Genomic DNA, 21,697 nt, shown 5'->3' on the forward strand with positions numbered 1-21,697 from the left:
CACCCATATTCATCAATCAGTGAGGGAGGTACTGCGCAGAGCTCAAACTGGAAATAGGTCCTAGCTCCATTTGTCTTTGCTGTCCAATAGTCAGCAGCCTGAGGAAGATGGTTTCTAGATCAAAGATCGTCTTGTACCCAATTTTCACTCCTTTCTGCAAGTGCTCCATTGTCTTGATGGGGCAAGAGATGGTTGCATGGAATCCACCTGGAAGGGATGCATGGAACTCTGCAACCATTTTCTGACCTATAACCACGGAATCCTCAACATTCACTTCAGCTTCTCGGGGAGCAATTCGACCATTGGCAATGTTGTACAGATGTGGTGAGTGATTCTCAAGAGGATGAGACACATTCGACAATTCAAGTAAAATCCGGCGCCTATCATCTGCATGAAGTTCTCTCCTCTTCTTCCCCTCCTCCTTGTGACGTGGTCCGATTCTTGTGTCCTTTTCTCTCACTTGGTCTTCATTGTCCTTGTTTGAGGAGTCAGGGTAGATGTGCTCCATTGTATCTGAGATGTAGGCAGTGACAGGAAAGGAATCGATCCACTCTGCTACCATCTCTGGAGAAAGAGTCATACCCTTGAGGCCACCCTTGCCAATTCTAATAGCAGTTTGTTCACCGAACTGATCAGAGCTCACACCATTCCAAATGCCTTCCTGGTGACGACACACAAAAGCACCTGATATGAGCTCTGACTTGGCATCTGGTGGCAGCAGATAGCGCATCTCCAGAAGGTGATGGGTGATGTAACGGGCATAGTGATGGTGACCAGCAACAAAGAAGTCGGGAAGCATGCGTTCAAGTGTTAGCTGTTGCAGCAGGAAGTCTGCCTCCCTCTCACTACGCATAAGTTGATGACCAAGCAGAGTAGGCTTGATGAAGTTATCAACCCAGTGCTTCCCAGTTGGGTGCTGTCTGCATGTCCCAAGGTAGCTGCACAACTCCTGGAATGTCTTGGGGCCGGTGGTGAGGAAGGAAACGAGAAGGGCAGTCGAAACCATCTGGAAGGCTCTCATTGATCGAACCCAGGACTTGCCACTCATGATTCCTGCCTGGCCCCCGAATGCTGAACTGATGAGAGTCTCAACACCAGACCCACGCATGAGTTTGCCAATGTAACCACAGAAGGACTGCACAGTGTGCATTATCCCAGGCCTCAGAATCACATTTTTAAAGCGATCAACGTCATACCACTTGATTTGGCAAGCCACCATGTGGAGCTGGAGATCCACAGAGATGTGGACATAAGTCATTCCCATATCAGTCAATGACCTCTGAAGATACTCCAGTGAAGTCACTGCAGTGTCTGGATGAGAAGCTTTGGCATCAATAAGGGGTCCGAACATGTAGGTACTTGCTGGCTTTTTTTCTGCATGACTGGTGAATGCTTCTTGGTTGTTGAACCCACCCCATTCCATGGCGTTCACCTGTGTGCTGACTGTGTTTAGCCACTTCATGTCCTTTTCCTGTGCAGCAGCTAAACTAGCTTGCCGGGCACACACTTCTTGGTAGGGCACACACTCCAGAGGTTGCATCCACAGCCGGGGGGTTCACTTTGGATGGCCCAGTGTAGTGCTGCAGAGGAAGACTCCCTGATGAGCTGCTGCTTGTCCTAGACTGGGCAGCTTTCTTAGACAGTCGTGGGATAATAAGGTCGCTCTTCCCTTGGTGAGCATGCCCATACTCAAGAATGCCTGCAGGATAGGGTTGCTGAAATTCATGAGAGGACATGAGTAGTGCGCCGACCATTAGGCATGAACACTTGCAGATCAAGATTATCAAACCAGGCAAAAATCACGCCAACAGTTCTACTCAAACCCATGAATTGGTGGAGAAGCTGAGCATTGTCACCGAGAAAATGAGCAGTGGATTTCCTGAATCTCAGGACCTCATCATATGACGTGAACCCATGTTCATGAAGGAGCTTTAGAAGATCAGAACTGCCATGGTGGTGCAGTAGTTTCACAGCCAGTCCTAATGTTATCTGATTTCTGGTACCTGTAACACGACTTTGAATTGACTGGCTCAGGCTTAGAGATTTCTTGGTCATTTCACCACCAGACACCAAGTCTGAAATCAACCTCAGTAAAGTTGGGCTTGTTGCCTTGATTGTGTTGGCTTGTGTAAATTCTGAGAGGTCATAATTGGCACTGTTGTACTTGACTGAGCGTGCCTCCTTGATCTGCCTTACCACAGAATCAATACTCCTCTCATCTGCATCATCCACTTTAACCATTTTCAGATGGTTAGCAATGGACTCACGGAAACCAACAATGGTAGCACATCCATCTACCCGAACTAACATAACGTCCTTACTCATGCAGTCTGTTAGTTTGCTGAACATATCACGTCGAGTGAGTTTGCCACCAAGATCACAGGAAAGGGAATGCAGTTCAACGCTATTCCACATCTTTGACCTGTCACAATTCATTCGCTCTATGACGTTCTTTGGGGCACTTTCTTCTGCAACACCAGTTGGCAAATCAGCATATTTAGGGACTGTCATGAAACTGTTATAACAGCGTACATGGTATTTGCACTCAGCCACAGGGAGATCAACCAAATATCCAATATGTAACTTGACCGCTCTGGCTACTTCATCATTACATTGCTCAGCAGCATTAATGATGGCATCTTTCATAGTTGGGATGAGATTACCTTCCTTGTCAAAACGTTCTTTAGTCATGCACTGATGAACACGATCCCATCTTTCTGGATGTTTGTCATCAACAGGTAAACATTCTTTGCCACAAAAAAATGCTGTCACGTCTGTAAACAAACGCACCACTGCATGTTGCCTGTGTGCGAGATCTTGTTGTCACTGTAACACAATCATCTTCAGCTTTTCTTTTCTGTGATTTACAAAGTCTCTCAATTTTGTGTTTTGATGTGCAAGTGCAGAAGCATCCTTTGTGACATTCTATGCGAACAGCATCACCACCACCATCAACAATGTCCTGTAGTTTTGCACGTAGCTCTTCATCTCCATGGGCTTTGGCACAGGAGATCAATGTCTTGATCCCTTGATCAGCGAATTTCTTCAATTCCACTCCACCATGACACAAGGGAAGAATGCACCTTGAATCAGCCATATCTGTAAAAACAAAACAATGAATTAGTAACTCGCATAAATGTCGTATGTGAGCGTCCAGTTGTCAGAATAGTGACCTTGTTGTCATTCAAAATGTATCTCACACGGTCAAACAATTGCCAGGAACTCGAACATTGACCTCAAATTTACTTCTAATCACAAAAATAAGGTTAAATATCGATTCCTCATACCAAAATTATATGGAAAAGATGTCTCATGTGTAATTTTAAGTTCATTACCTAAAAAGTTATATTTTCAGCCCAGTCGATGACGGCCATCTTGTATTTGCGCAAATATCACAGATTTCCCCATGGTTACCATCCGGGCAACCAAGCTTAATTTTGTCTTTGCATGCCTGTGAACAAGACACCACCATAAAACCATACACTTTTGAGGACAACACGGTTACTTCTCTGGCAAATGGACTAAAGGGTTCGTGGAGGGCTGTCCTTGCAACTGCTGTGGGTTCCTCAATAAGGGGTACAGGGTCGGGAAGGAGTTGAGGTACATTGATGGGTGAAAAGCTTTCATGAGGAAACGCCTCGGGTTCAAACACAGGTGGTGTTAATACAGGAGTGGGTGACCTAGGACCTTGACTTGAGTTGGTCAACATGACGTCTCCTAAGTTGGTGAACATGTTTACGCATGCATCTACCATCACACAACTTCACAAGAAACATCATTTCACCAATGTTATCGATAATGATGCCAGATAACCACTTGGTTCCACATTCAGAGTTCAACACGTGTACAGGATCATTGATCTGGAATTTGTGGTTATACAGGTGGTGATTACGTTTCTGTTGATACTTGTTATTCTCGATCTGGACCATCACGCACGGGTGCACTAATGATAACCGTGTTGTTTATTCACGACCCATCAGAAGTTTGGCAGGTGAGCGACCGGTGGTTCCATGTGGTCTGGTGCGGTAGTTGAGCAACACACAAGCGAGACGAGATTGATTGGAGCCTTCCTTGACGTGGTTTCGACCATTCTTGATGATCTGAACAGCACATTCGGCTTGACCATTACTGGCACGTTTGTAGAGGGCAGATGTGTAGTGCTTAATTCCATTAATTTTACAAAAGTTCTGAAACTCTGAACTCGTAAATGACGATTCATTATCTGATACAATGGAGTTTGGAATACCATGTTGTGCGAACATGGTACACAAAGCTTCAATTGTGACAGCAGAGGATGAGGATGGCACCACGAGAACTTCAATCCATTTGGAGTGGGCATCAACTACGATAAGGAAAAGCTTCCCTTGAAATGAACCAGCATGGTCGACGTGTAGTCTGGACCATGGCTTTGATGGCCAGGACCACATGGCCAATGGAGACTGAGACGGTGTCCTGGGCTTGACAAGTGTAGTTACGGCGTGCACTGGACTCCATGTCACTGTCCAAACCAGGCCACCAAACATGGGCTCGGGCAATAGTCTTCATGGTGACGATGCCTGGATGAGCATTGTGGAGTTCACTGATAATTTTCCCACGGAGTTTAGGCGGAATTATCACTTGGCTACCCCAAAGCAGGCAGTCTGCATCAATAGAGAGCCCATCCTTCCGTATGAGGTACGGTTTCGCCCCTTTCGGTAGTGATGCCCAATCACCTGACATAACACAGTGTTTAATTTGTGACAAATCTGGATTGCTATTGGTGGCACAAGCAATCTGCTCAGCGGTTACGGGCGCCTCATCGTGAATGATGTTTGCCATGAGACTAATGATATCACCAGATTGTGGAGATGTGCCCCAGACACACAGTAACGCCTCTCGTTCTACTTGAGCATAGCGATGTTCAGTGTCCAATAGGGTTTGTGATGCATACGCAACAGGATGGAGATTTCCAGTTCCATTTGTTTGCAACAATGCACACCCATTGCCATATGAAGAGCTATCACAACCGAGAACAAGTTCCTTGGATGGGCCATAATGGAGAAGCAACGGCAAGGAGGACAGCATGGCTTTACGGACCTTGAACACTCTTGCTTGGATAACTTCCTATTTCGAGACAACACCTTTCTTAAGGAGAAGATGCAGAGGCTCGACGGTTGTGCTCAGTTGAGGCAGGAAATTACCAAAGTAGGTCAACCTACCCAGAAATGCATGAAGTACTGAAATGTTTTGTGGCATTGGTGAATTCGCAATGGCTTCAACTTTGCTCGGAGAGGGCAAAATGCCTTGACAGGAGATTTGATGACCCAGGTATTCAACTTCACGTGTCAGAAAGGTACACTTTTCACGCTGTAGGCCTAACCCAGCTTGTGACAGCCGATTGAGGAATTTTTTATGGTTCTCGAGGTGTTCATATTGTGACTTTCCAGTCACTAGTTTGTCGTCCTGGAATACGACTGTCCTTGGGACAGTTTTCAATCACGTCTCCATCTTGCATTGGAAGATTAGTGCAGCAGAGCGTATGTCAAATGGGCATCTGTTGTACATGTAGAGTCCTCTATGAGTGTTGATACATGTATATTGCTTGGAATCATCATCCACTTCCATTTGAGCATCAACATTGGTCAAGTCAAGATTAGTGAATGTCTGGCCACCCATGAGAGTGGTGAACAGATCCTCTGCTTTGAGTAAAAGGTAGCCATCCAGCTTTGAATAGCGGTTGATCATCGTTTTGTAGTCCCACAAATGCGCACTGTTCCATCTGCTTTGAGTATTGGAACGATAGGTGCTGCCCAGTCGGAGTACTCGACTGGTGAGATGATGCCCCCACTCTGCAGGCGGCAAGCTCATATTCGATCATTGATCGCATCATGTGAGGCACAGGTCTAGCCTGATGGAACAATGGCTGAGCATCTGCAGAAACATGAATCCTCACTGTGGGCCCTGCAAAAGTGCCAACACCATCGCTGAACAGGCCAGGGTACTTGTTGGCCATGGTATCGTATCCAGCATCAGAGTTAGAGACTCTGTTTACGTCACTCCAATTAAGTCTGATTATTCGTAACCAATCTCAGTCTTAGAGGTTTGGTCCTTCTCCACGCACTATCAGTAGTTAGAGGACATGAGTCCTGCTTCCACATCCTGCAGTTACGTTATATGAGCCAACTACAGGAACCACCTCCTTGATGTATGTTCTCAAGTCAGTAGATACAGGCTGGAGTGCAGGAGCCTTTCTCGGAAGGTAGATGGAGGTGAACTTGCTCTCGCTCATAATTGATCTGGATGTGCCTGGTACCAACTTCCATCCTCACCGAGATCTTATGGATTGTTACAGCAACTATAATTGGAGCATCGGAGCTCTTTGTTCCAACAGAGAAAACCTCATAAAGTTCCTCACTCGACTCTTGCCTGCAGGCTGTGCTCTGTGACCTTGCATCTGCTGCATTAGGGTTCACCCCAATGTGATAAGCAGGAGACAAGTTCTTCGACTTGGATCAAGGACAATGGCACTTCAAGTGTCCCCGCTTACCACAGTTGTCACAGGTATAATTCCTGTACCGACATTGGAAAACTTGATGATTACCACCACAACACCAACAAGTTACCCCAACCTTCTGGGTAGATTCAGAAATGTCAGCAGGTGGAGGTGAATTGAGTTTAAATTTGCCTCAACTTTGGAGTTGCCTCAACTTTGGAGTCAAATTTGCCTCAAAATTGTTTCAATTTGGAGAGAATGATGCCTCAACAAACGTTGCTGCACTATGGGAGGGAGGGGGTGTGACAGAGAGAGATAGAGATAGAGATAGAGATAGAGATAGAGATAGAGATAGAGATAGAGATAGAGAGAGAGAGAGAGAGAGAGATAGAGAGAGAGAGAGAGAGAGAGAGAGAGAGAGAGAGAGATAGAGATAGAGATAGAGATAGAGATAGAGATAGAGAGAGAGATAGAGATAGAGATAGAGATAGAGAGAGAGATAGATAGAGAGAGAGCTAGAGAGAGAGAGAGAGAGAGAGAGAGAGAGAGAGAGAGAGAGAGAGAGAGATATAGAGAGATAGATTAGTCTCTCTCTCTCTCGAGTGCAGCCTATGGCTGCTGGTTGCATCATTGGTTGGGACGGGGCTTTTTCCGCTGATGCAGTGTCCCCCTTACCCGTACACTGGTGCTCATTTTGCTGACCTCGGAAGGATCACAGGCTGAGTCAACCTCCTGGTGTGTATTAATTCAGCGGCCAACTGGGATTGAACTCAGGACCCTTGGATCCCAAGCCGTCACCCTAACCACTAAGCCAACACCAGGCTACGGTGGGGTTTGTAAACAGAATGATATGTTATGCTTAATGACCAAACACACACACAAAAACAAAGTCACATCAGAACAGCTGTACACACAACAACATAACAGAGTTTATCATGTAATCCACTGGCACATCTGAAAAAACTTTGATATCCCAGTTCCAGAAAATTTGTGGGAACATGAAGGAAAAGTAATCAGTGAAAACATGGAAGTACTTACCGCTCACGTACGAACTAATGATCCCATCGAGCGTGAACATCGAAAACAAAATGTTGCGACCAGATATCATACTTAGGTACAAAAAAAAAGGAGAAGAAGGCATTGCTGATTGAGGTGTTAATGACAGTGATTTTGGACTAAACGATGCAGAACTCAAGAAAATGACAAAACACCAAGACCTCAAGAATGAAGTGAGAAGATGAATGCTGGGAGCTGAAGAATGCCAAAGTTGTATCACTGATAGCTGGACCTACAAGAATGATGACAAAGAACCTCACAGAGATATTAAACATTAGGCCAATACCACTGGGCGTCTACCTGGTCGTGGCGAGAAGAGATAACGAGGCAACATGAATGACCCACAAAATATATAATGGAGAAGAAATTAAACACCGATGGATTTTTTTCTTTAATGCCATGAACAAACCTTGGTACATCACGGGTGGTGAAGATGGTGGTCGTTTCATCGAAATTGTGTGTGGCTTCAGAAAAAGCAAATAAATATTTTAGGGGGCAATCCTCCCCCCCCCTCTAGAACCCCTTGGACCCCAATTTTTTAATGTCATGAACAAACTTTGGTACGTCATGGTTGAGGAAGGTTGTCATGAAGTTTCATCTGAATTGTGTGTATTGTTTAAGAAGAAAACAAATATCTCTTTGGGGAGGCAACCCTCTTCCCCACACCCCCTCCTGTAGATCCATTCAGACCCCCTTTTTAATGTCATCATGGGTGATGAAGGTTGTGGTCAAATTTCATTGAAATTGTGTGTGTAATTTCTGAGAAGAAGTTGCAAGTATTTGTAGACGGACAGACACACCACCGCATAAGCTCCCTGGAACTACTCTACAGGTGAGCTAAAAACCATCCCTGGGAATATTATTACAAACAAACTACAGTTGGAAGCTGTCCGGGATTCAGCGACGATCCTGAAGAGAGTCCTCGGCACAAAACTTTGAGAACAGAAAAACTTCACAGCTCGGTCCATGAATCGTGACCCCTTATTGAAATGAAGGTGGATACTTTGAGTCCACCCTGGGAGGACTCCATTCCACATTCTGAAACCCAAATATGTACACACGTACACACACACACACACACACACACCCACACACACACACACACACACACACACACACACACACACACACACACTTTTATTAGTACAGATATTGAGAAGACAAAATAATTTGATTAAAAGGTAAAAAGGCCAGCATCACATAAAATCAGCAATTTTGATGAAATTGCCCTAAAATTTTTAAGAATTAGCATATTGGTTCACTGAATTGGTTCACCAATCAAAAGCTGGAAGCTGATTGTTTTTGTTTTTTTTACATCGAACAGTCAAAGGTCAAGGTCACCTAAATCTTAAAAAAAAATAAAAAAAAATTCTACTGTTTTAATCATGTTTAACATAAAGAGAAGACGAAGAAAACGAAGAAGTCTGATTACAAAGCGGACACGGACGAGCATTTATCGATGTTTTCCAATTGTAATTACATTTGTTAAAACACGAGTTAAAATGGTGGATATTTGTGTTGTATTTTGTTGTGGTCATCGTTCCCAGATGGAGGATTGCTTGGATCATAGACTATAGACTGCCTTCAAGCAAGACAACATAAAGATTTTGATGTGGAGTCTTGATTTCGAGTTGCGGGTTTTAGGAGATTTAACAAAGTCCTCCCAGGAATTAAAGTACCCATCTCTGCTTCAGTAAGGGATCACGGTTCATGGACCAAGATGTTCAGCTTTGTTGTTCTCAGAGTTTTGTTCCGAGGGCTCTTTTCAGGATCGTCACCGAACCCCGGACTGCCTCCGATCGTAGTTCGTTTGTGGTAATATTCCTGGGGATGGTTTTCAGAATCTCAGTGAGGTTCTTCTTTATTATTCCCGTTGCTCCTATTATCACTGGTGGTGCAATTTTGAAGCTCTTTGGCTTCCAAGATCTCTTGATCTCATTTTTGAGGTCCTGGTATTTGGTTATTTTGTTGATTTCTGCATTATTTAAGCCAAGATCGCTCGGTACTGATATCTCACTCAGCAATGCTGTCTTTTCCCTCTTGTTCCTATCCAGAAAAAGACACCGCCCGGACGTGTCTGGAGACAAACACCACTCGGACACGTCCAGAGACAAACTCCCGTTCACTCACGTCTTATCTGGGCCCTGGCCTCACGTTGTAACCCAAATTTGGTAGCAATCTGACTGGTCGGTCTGGAGAGGAAGATTTTTGAAAGAATTTACGTGATTCTCCAAAAAAATTATAAAGACCGCCATTTTGACACACTTCCAGTCATGCGATCGGCATGGCCTCTGCAATTTAATATCAGGACCCTGTCCTAATGTGGTAACCCAAATTTGGTATCATTCTTACTCGTGGGTTTGGAGAAGAGGATTTTTGAAGGAATTTACGCAATTTTCCCAAAAATTGACTCAGTCGGCCATTTTGACACACTTCCGGTCACATGATCGGCATGATGACGATGACGATGATGATGTCATGATGGCTGGAGATGTCAAAAAGGGAGATGGATGGAGCATGACGACAATACCTTATTGGTTCATGAGCGCCAGCCAGAGTGACCACTATATTCGTTATGTCTGTGTGTCTGTCTGTCCAGAGCATAACTCCGTGGACTTTGATCCGATCTTGATGAAACTTGGTTATGTGTTCGATATCAATAGTGGGGCAACTTAGCATAACAATTGTGCATTTTGTGAGGAAAGTACCAAATTTGGCACACTAGTAGCCTATCATATTATGAACAGATTTGGATATTGGGCCATCTCAAAATTTTTGATGGCAGTGGAAAATGGCTGCCACAGCCATCAGCGGCTGAATTTGAGATGGCCCAATATCCAAATCTGTTCATAATATGATTGGCTACTAGTTTGCCAAATTTGGTGCTTTCCTCACAAAATGCACAATTGTTATGCTATATTTAGCTAAGTTGCCCCACTACAATGTCTCCTTGTGTTTTCCTGGATGAGGGCATGCTACACCTATTGTGGGCAGAGCCACGCCAAAAAATAGCCATTTTTAGGGGGTATCGGATTAAAAATATATCTTCTCCAAGGGAATTGACTGAATGGAATGGGTTCTTCGGTATTTGAATGGCAAAATGAATTATCTAAAACTTGTCATTGTCCGATTTTTCATTTTCGTCCCAAGGTCAAGGTCACAAGGTCAAAAACTTAGAAAATTGCGAATTTTGACATAAAAATCATACAACTGCCCAAACTTTGAGAGCTAGGATGACAATATTTTTTATAAAAAATCTTGAGGTCATTCCCTACCTAAAGTCTTGAAACCATTTTGCTCTATCTCGAACACCTTGCCCTTGGCGCCCCCTTCAAGTTTGTTTTTATGCTTATTTCATCAAAGTATGGATAATCCGAGGAGTGTGAAATGCCATATAGCCTATATGACGTTATATTGTTCCTGGAATGTTCCAGAGGAAGCTTTGCACCAAAGGTCATAATCCTTGACCTTTGACCTTTAAAGGCCACAAAGGTCAAATTTTCAAAGTTGTGGGAATCGAACTGGGTTTTCGACCTTCTTTGACGAACTAACTCCAATAAGCTATAGCACGTATCCTGTTTCCATATTTTAATGTCCACAACATTGTTTTGTGACTTTTAAAGGTTATGCAAAGGTCAAATTTTGAAAGTTGTTGAACGAAACCGGGTTTTTGACATTTTGCAGCTCATAACCCGTCACCCGTATCAGTAATGTTGATCATTTTTATAACTTGGTCAAACATTATCATATTGTCTCATCCTTGACTTCTGAAACAATCTACATCGTCAAATACCGCTCATGAACCACCGTCGCCTTCAGACTTGTCTTCAATTTAAATTCCAGATAATTCTGTCTGTGGAAAAGGGTACATTATATACTTACAAGTACGTCTCAATTCCATACTGTTTCAATATCAGTTGTATTGTGACCACGTCTATTGTCTATTAATTATGTAGTATTTGAATGGACCTTTTTAAACGTTTAAGACTGCTTTGACCCCTTTGAAAACACTAACTTAGACCCAATAGACCTTCACACCCATAGAACATTAGTTACCTTGATAGTCAGGTCAGGTTCGATCTGTGACCTGCTACAGGTACCATGTAAACCTGTACTAACCTGTTCCATGGTCGGGTTGTCGGCGACTAAACCGTCTCCCCCACCAGGTTTTCTGGTGAGGAGGGTGTTTGGATATGGACACCCAGCAGGATTAAAAACAAAACCTGTCAAAGGGCGGAGGAGCTCCTTGTGAGCCAACGGCCATCCATATCTAGTGCCCAACTGTGTCTGCGGACGTCCTCCTGCAGTTGGGCTACTTCTTATTAGGAGGTTGGTGGCAGGATTTGCACTCCGGCCACTGTAAAACCCTTCATTCCGCAAAACACAAAAACGCAAAAAAATCTGAAAACCCACTCCGTGGGAGTACCTCCTGTGCAGCTTCCCTTCGCAGGGCAGCTCACCGGATGACGGGATTGGGGCAAAGCCTTCGGGACCCCCAATCTTTGATAGGAGGGAAACCACGGGGTATCATCCCTGGGTCAGATTGCGGGAGAGTGTGTCGGAGTGGTGCTGAGGTGTCGTCCACCAGACGGCGGTCTCCTTGGGTTAACCCGAGGCGGTCCCTTCGGGTGGGTGCCTGGAATGTCCTATCCCTAAGAGAGGATGATCACCTGTCTCTGTTATCATCTGAGCTCAAGTGTTTGGACATCGGGATTGCAGCTCTCTCTGAGGTTCGGAGACCAGATTGCGGCGAGATAATGGTGGGTGGTTACACCTACTATTGGTCTGGTCGCTCTGATGGTTACCATACCCAAGGAGTTGCTGTAGCTGTGTCCAATAAGCTGACCCCAATGATAATTGAGGTAACACCGGTCAATGAGCGTATTATGAGATTAAGGATTCGTCACTCCTTAGGTGTCATTTCCCTGGTCTCTGTTTATGCTCCGACTGAGGCGAGTGATCTCACCGTGAAGGACGCATTCTACGCCACACTCGAGTCTGTGGTTGATCAGTGCCCCAGACGAGATATACTTCTAGTCTTGGGGGATTTCAATGCATCGACTGGAACTGATAGGGATGGTTATGAGGTGTGTGTTGGTCCCCATGGGTCAGGAACTATGAACCAGAATAGCACTAAGTTCCTTGACTTTGCAAGAAGTCATGGACTTAGGGTGGCTGGTTCATGGTTTCAGCGCCCGCAAGCTCATCGCTGGACTTGGTATTCCAACGCTGGCGGTGTGGCAAAGGAGATTGACCATGTCCTCATTGACGGTCGTTGGAGGATGATCCAGAACTGCAGGGTCTACCGGAGTGCTCAGTTCCTCAATACTGACCACAGGCTTGTTGTAGCAACTCTAAAGCTGCACCTTAAATCCTGGAGAATGGTACCATCCCAGCCGAGGCTGGATGTTGCCAAGCTCAGGGATGAGAGAGTAGCTGAGGAGTTTGCGAACAGGCTGAGTGGACACTTGGGGTGTCTGGGTGCTTTGGGGGGTCCTGAAGAGTTGTGGAGCACCTTCAAGACCACCGTCCTTGATGTTGCCGGTGGATGCCTTGGAGTTCACCGCAGGGCAAAGAAGAATTTTGTCTCTCAAGGGACACTGGATATCATTGATCAGAGTCGCAGGGCCAGGCTGAATGGCAGAGCTGAGCTGTTCAGGGAGCTGAGGCGTAAAACTGTACGTGCACTGAGGGTGGACAAGGAGGCCTATGTGCGAGGAATCTGTGAGGGGGTAGAGCATCACCTGTGGACAGGTGATTCTCGTCCCGCTTACAGGGGAATTCGCGCATTACGTTCATCCAAGCCCATCCCTCGGAGCACTGCAGTTCGAGCAGAGAGTGGTAGGCTCTTGACAGAGGAGTCTGAAGTGAAGGCCCGCTGGGCCGGTTACTTTGAGCGGTTGTACCAGGCTGATCCCCCAGCTGTCGAGTTGGACGTCAAGGGTGTTACAATCCCTGTTGCTGACCCTCGAATCAACTGTGGTCCACCATCGCTTGTGGAAACACGAGCTGCGGTGAACCAGTTGAAACGGGGCAAAGCTCAAGGGATCTGTGGCATCCATGCCGAACTTCTCAAGGCTGGTGGAAATGCTGCACTCGTGTCGTTGCATGCAGTTTTGTGCTCTGCCTGTAACACAGGCATCATCCCAACTGACTGGAAGAGGGGCCTTGTTGTCCCTCTCTGGAAAGGGAAGGGTGATCGCCAAGACTGCAACAACTACCGAGGGGTGACGCTGCTCTCAGTGCCGGGCAAGGTCTTTGCTCGGATAATTCTTGATAGGGTTCGCCACCATCTGCTTGAGCACCAGCGTCCAGAGCAGTCAGGCTTTACACCAAAGAGGTCAACGATTGACCGCATCATTGCACTTCGTGTCCTCACCGAACGCAGACGAGAGTTTCGGCAGGGGCTGCTTGCAGCCTATGTTGATCTCTGTAAAGCGTTCGATTCAGTGAATCGGGATGTCCTCTGGAGGATTCTTGGTCTTCGTGGGGTGCCACCGAAACTGATCGATCTGATGTCTGAACTCTACTCTGGTACTGAGAGTGCTGTGAAGTGTGGTGGTACCATCTCTGACTTATTTCCAGTTGGTACTGGAGTTCGTCAGGGATGTGTACTTGCCCCCACACTTTTCAGCACTTGTATGGACTGGATTTTTGGGAGGATGTCGGAGAGATCAAGTTGCGGTGCATCGTTTGGCAATGTCAAGATCTCGGACCTTGATTGTGCAGATGATGCAGTCATCTTTGCGGAGACTTTAGACATCCTCTTGGGGGCCCTCGAGGTGCTGAATGAGGAGTCGGAGCCGTTGGGATTACGGATTTCTTGGGTCAAAACTAAGATCCAGGCTTTCGGTGACATCTTGGATGCTGCTGTCCTGTCTGTGTCTGTTTGTGGTGAGGATGTTGAGGTCGTGGATAGATTCACTTACCTTGGCAGTGATATTCATGTCTCCGCAGGTTGTGAGCCGGAGGTCAATAGACGTCTGGGTCGGGCCTGGGGAGTCATGGATTCACTGGATCATGGGGTGTGGTGCTGCCGGTACCTGTGCGGGAGGACGAAAGTCCAAGTCTTCAGGTCCTTGGTACTTCCAGTCTTGCTCTATGGGTGCGAGACTTGGACTTTGACCAAGGATCTGAGACGGAGACTTAATTCCTTTGGTACCAGGTCTCTTCGAAGAATCCTTGGCTATCGCTGGTCGGATTTTGTGTCCAACGAGCGGTTGCTGAGAGAGACTCGGATGAGATTTGTTACCTGCATAGTCCGTGAGCGTCAGTTGCGGCTGTATGGACATGTGGCTCGTTTTCCTGATGCTGATCCTGCTCACCAGATTCTCTCAGCAAGGGAGTCTCATGAGTGGAGGAGGCCAGTGGGCCGACCACGTGCCTCATGGTTGCAGCAGGTTGACCATCATCTCAAGGAGATGGGGATGGGCCTGGCATCTGCCTGGGGGATGGCCAGACGGAGGCCCCTGGAGTACCGGCGGAAAGTGGACGCAGCGACGCGCTGTTCTGGCACATGCTCCCATACCTGACCTGACCTGATAATTCTGTCTGTGGAAAAGGGTACATTATATACTTACAAGTACGTCTCAATTCCATACTGTTTCAATATCAGTTGTATTGTGACCACGTCTATTGTCTATTAATTATGTAGTATTTGAACGGACCTTTTTAAACGTTTAAGACTGCTTTGACCCCTTTGAAAACACTAACTTAGACCCAATAGACCTTCACACCTGTAGAACATTAGTTACCTTGTATTGATAGTCAGCCTGCCAAGACTCTAGAATATGCTTTAAAAAAGTTTTGATGGCATCGCTTGTTGATTTTTGGCCAATGGGTTCAAATGTAAGACCATACCATGGGGTCTCAGAATAATCCGGTGGCCAACCCGATTTTTGACCTTCAAGGTCAAATTTTCAAGGTCAAAGGTCAGATGGGTGCAAAAAAATTTTTCCCCCAAAAATGTCCAGAATAATGTGTTCTATCATTTAAAAGCCTTAAAGAACCAAGAAACATAAGAGTAATTTCACTATTTTACCATTTATTGACTAAATTTATAGGCCATAAGTAGTGGATATGAAAGTAGTGGATATATGATCGTTGTACAATGCCTTGGAGACCAGTCAGCAGATGTGTGGATGAAGAGTGGAACAAGCAAATCAACCAAACTATACCACATAAATGCTATAGCACAGACCTTTCCTCGAAATGTGATTAGCAATATCCTAGGTTTCCATTCCCTGACTGGATGCGACACGGTGTCATCATTTGCGGGCAATGGAAAGAAGACATGTTGGCAGGTGTACGTACAGCATCCAGAACTTCTGCACGGTGTTGGGCGAGATGGAGCTTTTGCTGATATTGAACAGTTTGTGTGTCGTGTCTACAAAACTCCAAGTTTTACCAAGGGATGTGACACTGCCAGGCTTGAAGTATTTCAGAAAGGCAAAAAAGCACTGGAAATGCTCCCACCAACAACAGATGCATCGGAACTTCACTTGAAAAGAGCAAATTTCCAAACAAAGTTGTGGCTTCAAGCAGACAAGACTGAGATGGAACTTCCCACGCGAGCATCTACTGGGGCATGGAAGGAAAATGATGATGGCCAGTTACAGGTGGTGTGGATAAGAAAACCCTCCGTACCTCAGAGTTGTCAAGCATTGATATCTTGCAGGTATAAAACATAGTGCCGTACATCTGCGTGTCGGTGCAATGGGTCAAAACAGGGGTGCATGCCCGTTTGTGCATGCTATGAAAACGGATGTCTAAATCCACATTCAATATAGCTCTAATCTTCAATGTCATACATAATATGTGGTTACATAAGCCAGTTTTCAGGTTTTTAATAATTCTTAATCTCATTTAAAGCTGACACATTAGCTTAAAATGCTTGGGCGGCTTAGGCCTACCTTTGAAATTTCTCCAAATGAATACAGCCAAAACACAATTTATTCTCGTTTTTGAACATTTCTTATCAGAATTACTTGCTGTACGATACCAAGAGTTATCATTGTGAGTGAAGTACAGCGCTAGTACTGGACTGAAATGGTATCTTTTAGCACGATGGAATGTCCGTCAATATTTGAAGGTCAGATGCAAGTTGCCTAAATCTGAAAATATACTCAAATAATGCAAAAATGGGTGTATGTTGATGATCAAGGAGTTTACCAACGAGAATCAGGGTGTTTGAAACTGGTTTGTAAAGACTTTTCATGTGTTTTCTGTCATTTCAACCATTGTGGAGATATTCGACGTTTTTGGTTCAGATTTCTTCATGTTTTTCCTATAAATTTAGTCAATAAATGGTAAAATACTGAAATTACTGTTATGTTTTTTTGGTTCTTTAAGGCTTTTAAATGATAGAACACATTATTCTGGACATTTTTGGGGGGAAAATTTTTTTTTTGCACCCATCTGACCTTTGACCTTGAAAATTTCAACTTGAAGGTCAAAAATCGGGTTGGCCACCGGATGATTCTGAGACCCCATGGTATGGTCTTACATTTGAACTCATTGGCCAAAAATCAACAAGCGATGCCATCAATACTGTTTTCAAGGGTCTTGGCAGGCTGACTATGACATTTTACAAACTTTTGACCCATTTGACCCTTTTGGACTCCATTCGATCCCAAACTACCGGTGGAACAATCCCCTTTCGACCCCATCCGACTCCTTTGAATCGAGCTGCTATTAGAACGTCCCCTTTATTCAAGCTCGTATGTAGACCCCTTGTGGTCCTCAGACCATTAGACCCTTTAAACACCTGGCACAAAACATCAACACAGTCTTTTTGCAATACACAGACAGACGATACTTTTTCTCAGCAAGTGATGTACAAACTCGACTCACCCAGAGGGTGTTGTACGCACTTGACTTAAAATTTTTAGCAGCATCTCGCGTACGTTGTTGTTGTTGTTGTTGTTGTCCTTCTTCTTCTTCTTCTTCTTCTTCTTCTTCTTCTTCTTCTTCTTCTTCTTCTTCTTCTTCTTCTTCTTCTTCTTCTTCTTCTTCTTCTTCTTCTTCTTCTTCTTCTTCCAAAACCTTAATCTCTCGGACTCAGCTCTTGTACATACAAGATCCGGATCTCCTTAAATACTGAGCACATGTACACATCCTCACATAGACGGTGCCTTTTGAGAGCGTCTATCATGAACTTTTAAATATATTCGGACATTTGCTTTAAAGTTTCGAAAAGTTCACGTTACTATTTAAAGATTATTCCATTCATTGTACTGTAATTTCGTAAATACACAATTTATTTCGTAAATACGTAAATACATTATGACGCGTTTCGCTATTGGCTTAATCAAGGCACGTGACGAAACACCGGAAGTTGTTTTTTTTTTTTTAGCCGACAAAACCTTGAGGACGCTGCTCGTGGACACATTTGTCCTTGTTTCTTTTTATGGACTAAGTGACCTGTTTGTGTCTTTGGTTTCCTTGTTCGTTAGTTAATTCCGGACTCGAATTCCGCGCTCCACCATTCCCCGGTTCATGGACACGCCGTTTGATGCTTTAACAAAAAAATAATAGTAATAAAAACGGCGACGTCGGATTGAAATACCGCAGGCTTGTACAGTACGAGTGCACTGTACAGTGGCGGACACGTGACGATGACGCACAACCCACGCGTCACTTCGGTCACGCGCTCTTTTGAAGTAGGCGGAAGAGAAAAAAAGAAAGTTGAAGGGCACGTGACCTCACGGTAGCCAATGAAAACGATCCGGGCTCGCGCCGCTGGCTCACCCAGTAGTCCGTAGTTGTTGTTGTTGTTGGTGCTGCCGCTGCTTGCTGCAAGTGTTTGTGTGTACTTGGTATTTTCACGTCACTTTCCTCTCCCGATGATTGAGGTGAGTCACAATGCAGATGTTCCGCTCTGTGTTGGTACCTGGTACTTGGTACTTGGAACGCGCCGTTATTTAATGGGTTTAAATAATCCTGCAACGATCCTTCGAGGTGTTTGCGCTGACCTGACCGTACGGCCGGAGCGAGTCTACTGATGTGTGTGTGTATATCCATGTACGAGTGTGCATGTCGTACAGGATAGTCGGGCAACACGAAACGAGCACAATGCAGCGAGCCCTTGGTTTCCCATTCCAGGTGGACGGATCACCTTTGGGTGTGTGGAGGAGTACGTACGGGACAAGGGAGAAACGGATTCACATTGACACTCACAAACACAAGTTTTTTTTTTGTTTGTTTACCTTGTCGAGGCTCATATAGAGCTAACACTCAACGCACATCAAGGGGGGCATGAGACAAGAGAGGAGGGAGTGGGAAGGATAAAACAGTGGGGAACAGAGACATTAGGAGATCTGTGGAAGGGAGAGGGATGGGACGGGGAACACGGGGAATACAAGAGGGACACTACAGGGACTTTCAGGAAGGAAAGCAGGGAATTTGAAGGAGGTGGGTTTGGGGTGGATTATCGGGGGTAGAAAAGATCAAGGTTTTGGATGGGAGATGATAAGAGGTGGTGGTGAACAGCCGTTTTGAAGGCCTGGAGGGAAGAATGGGATTGAATAGAGTGAGGGATTTTATTCCAAAGACAGGAAAAAAGAGGAATGAAAGAGTGAAGGTGAGCAGTGATTCGTGATTTTGGTAGTTTTACCAGAAGGGGGTTGTTGGCGGACCTTGAGTGCCCTGCGGTAATATGGTGGGGGCAAATCACAGAGAGAGCGGGGGGGGGGGCAAGGCTGGAGAAGAGACGGGAGAAGACAGAAAGACCACCGACCAACCTGCGGTGATTGAGTGAGAGGCCCAAAGAATCAGCCTCATCGCGGGAGATGCCAATGATCCGAAATGCCCTGGTTTCTACAGCATGAAGCCGAGAAAGGTGAGAGGTAGGAGCACCAGCCCAAAGGGGAGAGCAGTACTCCATCAGGCTGCGGACAAAAGCTTTGTAAGTGGTCAGGAGCTCAGGTGGGCCAAGGAAGGACTTTGCACGACGGAGGATTCCCAGTTGGTGACTGGCTTTGGAGGCAAGGTTGGAAATGTGACTTTCCCAGGAAAGGTCATGGCAGATAGTGAGACCCAGAAGCTTGAAAGAAAGGACTTCTTCCAGAGGATTGTTGAGAAAGTGGATGGGGGGGGGGGGTTTTCTAAACGGTCCTTTCAAACACACATAGAGCGTGAGATTTGTCCGGATTGAAAGACATGTTCCACATGTTGGACCAGTTTGTGATTTTATCCAGATCTGCAGTGAGCGAAGAAGCTGCTGCTTGCCGGTCTGAGGGATGACAGATGGTACGGCAAAGGGTGGAGTCGTCGGCAAAGAGATAAAGAGGATTTTCCAGTGAGTCAGAGAGATCGTTGATGAAAACCAGAAAAAGAACAGGGCCCAGAACACTACCTTGAGGAACTCCAGCCTGGACAGGAAGAGGGGATGAAAGAACTCCATTTAGGGCCACACGTTGACTGCGACAGGAGAGGAAGTCTGTGAGCCATGAGTGGAGATGGCCTTGGATACCGTAGGAAGAGAGTTTGGTGAGTAGGGCAGGGTGCCAGACTGTGTCAAAAGCACGTGATATGTCCAGGGATACGGCTCGGATTTCCTTTCTGGCATTGAGGAGCTCCATCCATTGTTGGGAGAGCAGAAGTAGCATATCCAGTGTAGAGTGACCTGGTCTGAAACCAAAAGTTCTTGGTTGTAAGTTATTTGTTGTTGTAAGTTCTTGATAAGGTTGTAAGTTCTTGATACTTGACTGCATTGTTTACCAAATTGCTGAGTTACTAACCATTATAAGTTATATCGTTTGGAATGATGTGACGTCGGAAATTGGCGTGACGTCACAATCCCTTTGTTATCTGTTAATTACCTACGCCACTGAAGGTGGACATAGGTTACATTTTCCTCTCTCTGTCTCTGTCTCTCTCTGTATGTCTGTGAGCTCGATATCTCAAAATGTTGTGGACTGCTTCGGACTAAACTTGGTGGACAGGTTGGGTGTGTGACCAGGACTAATCGATTCGATTTTGTTGAAGATACAAATCCAGATTGAGGAATTTTTTTTTCATTTTATAAAGTGTTTCTTCACCATTGAGAGATGTTTCTAAAAGTCATGATATGTCAAAAAGTTGGGTAGGTGACCCGAACAAGCTGATTCGATTTTTGGTTCAGGTCCGAATCCAGATCCGACCTATCGGTGGGATCCAAAACGTACCCTGTTCAGCCTGGTGGAGGTATGCGCTCTACTGAGTGCAGTTGTAGTTATTATCTTGTATTGCTCGGTGAATATCCCATTTGTTTCCATCATATTGATCTGGTGTTTAAACGCTATGATGTGTTTGAAAGGACAGACCAACTGCTGTTTGCCCTACAGGATGCTGCCCGATGACCCGATCGCACTCAGATAATTGACCTCGTTCTCCTTGAATTGGTCATCATGTCCGCAAGCTCTGACACAGACGAAGGTGATGACAATTCTGTCCTGCTAAAGCTGGCCAAGCTTCTTCGGGAAAAAGGTTTGTACTTGAATTGTCTTTTGAACTGAAATCTCTTCATTATAAAAGTTTGCTCATTGTGTTGATTTTCATCAATGCAGATACCTCCTTTCAAGCTGTGAAGTTTCTTTTTTTGAAATGTTTTTGATTTGATTGTGATAACAATACATGTAGCTTTGTTGAGCTTTCTTAAATCTTTCAACCATGAGTTCCTTGGACTTTTGGCTCCCCCACCCTTGGTTCCCTGGAGAAAAATCCAGCCGCTTGGGTATATGGAGGTTTGAAGAGTGGCCGGTAAAACGGCTGCTTGGTTATATGGTGGTTTGAATAGTTGCCGGTAAACTGGCAGCAAGGGTATATGGAGGTTTAAATAGTTGCCGGTAAACTGGCCGCTCAGGTATATGGAGGTTTAAATAGTTGCTGGTAAACCGGCCACAAGGGTATATTGGGGTTTGAATAGCGGCTGGTAAACTGGCCGCAAGGGTATATGGAGGTTCAAATAGGGTATGTATGGGCACGCGAGAGGGATGGATTGGCCTGTGTGGTTGTTTCTGGCTTGCGGTTTGAAAGTTTTTTTTGGGGGGGGGGGGTTTGCACGTACGGCCACGCACGTACGGGCACGCGAGAGCGAAGGAACGGCCTGTGAATTTGTTTCTGGCTCGCGGTTTGAAAGTTTTTTATTTATTTATTTATTTATTTATTTATATTTTTTGGGGTTTGCAC

At 45.3% G+C, this 21,697-nt stretch overlaps 2 protein-coding genes across 4 annotated transcripts in view; one reads left to right on the forward strand and one right to left on the reverse strand.

The window, feature by feature from the left end:
• Positions 1 to 16: 16 nt before the first annotated feature.
• LOC147029482 (uncharacterized) lies at positions 17 to 17,725 on the reverse strand. Its single transcript, XM_085872539.1, has 2 exons — positions 17,381 to 17,725; positions 17 to 3,099 (listed from the first exon to the last, which is right to left on the reverse strand). The coding sequence occupies exon 2, from the start codon at positions 1,538 to 1,540 to the stop codon at positions 17 to 19; it is 1,524 nt and encodes a 507-aa protein (XP_085728665.1). The 5' UTR covers positions 1,541 to 3,099; positions 17,381 to 17,725.
• A 498-nt stretch (positions 17,726 to 18,223) lies between these two features.
• The window catches only part of STK11IP (serine/threonine kinase 11 interacting protein), a 107,357-nt gene continuing 103,883 nt past the window's right edge, over positions 18,224 to 21,697 (forward strand). Inside the window, exons 1-2 of one of the 3 annotated variants that reach the window (XM_085872550.1) lie at positions 18,224 to 18,381; positions 20,854 to 20,995. In XM_085872550.1, the coding sequence (XP_085728676.1) occupies positions 20,917 to 20,995 (79 nt within the window). In that variant the 5' untranslated portion in view covers positions 18,224 to 18,381; positions 20,854 to 20,916. Of the gene's footprint in view, positions 18,382 to 18,469; positions 18,663 to 20,853; positions 20,996 to 21,697 lie in introns of those variants that run through there. The other 2 variants (XM_085872551.1, XM_085872552.1) reach the window with 2 other exon arrangements.

The sequence above is a fragment of the Eptatretus burgeri genome, chromosome 3 (genome assembly GCF_056783735.1).
Source record: "Eptatretus burgeri isolate ZD-2024b chromosome 3, Ebu_testis_v1, whole genome shotgun sequence".
NCBI classification, from domain to species: domain Eukaryota; kingdom Metazoa; phylum Chordata; class Myxini; order Myxiniformes; family Myxinidae; genus Eptatretus; species Eptatretus burgeri.

What these genes read in the sequence shown, in the direction of transcription:
- LOC147029482 (XM_085872539.1), bottom strand. Translation starts at nt 1,540, where the DNA reads ATGCAACCTCTGGAGTGTGTGCCCTACCAAGAAGTGTGTGCCCGGCAA.